This window comes from Asparagus officinalis, chromosome 1 (genome assembly GCF_001876935.1).
Source record: "Asparagus officinalis chromosome 1, Aspof.V1, whole genome shotgun sequence".
Classification (NCBI taxonomy): Eukaryota; Viridiplantae; Streptophyta; class Magnoliopsida; order Asparagales; family Asparagaceae; genus Asparagus; species Asparagus officinalis.
This window is the reverse complement of record NC_033794.1, coordinates 32,358,927-32,360,458: the sequence shown is the minus strand read 5'-3', so window position 1 is coordinate 32,360,458 and position 1,532 is coordinate 32,358,927. Positions and strand designations below refer to the sequence as shown.

The following is a 1,532-nucleotide window of genomic DNA, read 5'->3' as shown; positions in this document are numbered from 1 at the left end:
GTAAATGTGACATACCAGTTGAAAGTTAGATTAGGATAATAATGTAATATACAAAAATATTAAGAGTAATATTGATCATGGAATGTTTTTCTCAAACTCACAATTTTATAAGGAGTATGATATGTTATGATATTATGTAAAAGTGCAAAGGATTTTGGATTTTCTCTATTACCCAAAAGCCCAATACAATGCTTTTCTCTTAATATCTAAAAGCCCGATACATTGCTTTTCTACCCACCTTTCTGAAACTGTTTATAGTTCACACTTCGCTCAAAGATAACAGCGTGGCCCAAGACTGAATTTATTCACATATCTGCCGAGCCACCAAAAAGATTAGACGAAAACTAACCACACAGGCCTTTATTCCCCTAATCAAATCAAGGAGGGCCAAATGTGAAAAACAGATATTACACTTTCCCCTAATAAATAAGTAAAACTACACTAATCCCCCTTCTTCTTCTGCATCTTAATAATGGACCCAGACTCATCGCACTCAAACTCATCATACCTCCTGTAAATCTCCGCCACCAGCAAACACGCCGTCGCAACCACATGGTCCTTAGCCGCACACTGCTTGTTCCCCGACGTCGGCATCTCCGTCTCTGGCCCATTCGACCAGTAAACGTACTCCAGCTTCTCCTTCCCTTTCCCCACAAACCTATCGGCCTTAAACGTATCCGGGTCCTCAAACACTGCCGGATCCCTCATCGCCAACGCCTGGTACCCGCACAGAAGCTCCCCTTTCTTGACCTCAAAGCTCGACTCATGCGAGCTCAGCACAAAGTCAGTCCTCGCTCGCCCGTACTGTAACGGCACCGGCGGGGGTTCAGCCGAAGAACTTCGTACACGGTGGACTGCACAAGCTCCATTCCTCTAACTTCGTTGAAGCTCAGACTGTCTTTTGTATTCATGACTGTTCGGACTTCTTTGCGCAGTTCATCGCCTAAGCCGGTCTTGTCCTTGCCGAGAGTGGAGATGAGGGAGGGGAGAAAGACTGAGAAACCTCCGAATGCGTTGAATCCGAGCACGAAGAGTATGTTGTGGATAGCTTCATCTTTGCTGAGATTGTAATCTCTCTGGGCTATGTCGATGACTTCTTTGCCTTGTTGCTCGACGAATTTGTAGAGTTTGTTGTAATCGCTGCTCACGAGGAAATATGGGAAGGGGAAGGAGTGGAGGAGGAGCTCTTCGAAGGGCTGAGGGATTACTCCAACCTTCACGGTCGGGAGTAGCTGAAGCGCTAGCCACTTGTTGAGCATAATGTAGCCATTTTCCCCAATATCCGGAGACGTTAAGGGGTCAGCTCCGACGATGCATTGTGAAAGGAACCTGAAGATGCATTTTTGTAGCGGAGCGATGAAATTGGAGCTGCCTTTTCGCGAGACTTCGCTCTCGATGGAGGCGAGCGCAGCGTCGAGGTTTGAGAGGAACTCTGCAGCCCAAATCTTGGAGCTACGTTTGAGGATGTCGAAACAGAAGTTCTTGATGTTGGCGTGGGAAGGCTCGGAGGGGTCTTGGTAGACGCCGACGCG

The 1,532-nt window shown here is 47.0% G+C and overlaps 1 protein-coding gene across 1 annotated transcript in view; it reads right to left on the bottom strand.

Moving 5' to 3' along the window:
• The window catches only part of LOC109822510 (linolenate hydroperoxide lyase, chloroplastic), a gene marked incomplete at its 5' end in the record, with an annotated part of 1,576 nt that continues 317 nt past the window's right edge, over positions 274-1,532 (bottom strand). Inside the window, 2 exon segments of the mRNA XM_020388728.1 lie at positions 274-822; positions 825-1,532. The exon segment at positions 825-1,532 is cut by the window's right edge and continues 39 nt beyond it. Coding sequence (XP_020244317.1) covers positions 442-822; positions 825-1,532 — 1,089 coding nt within the window.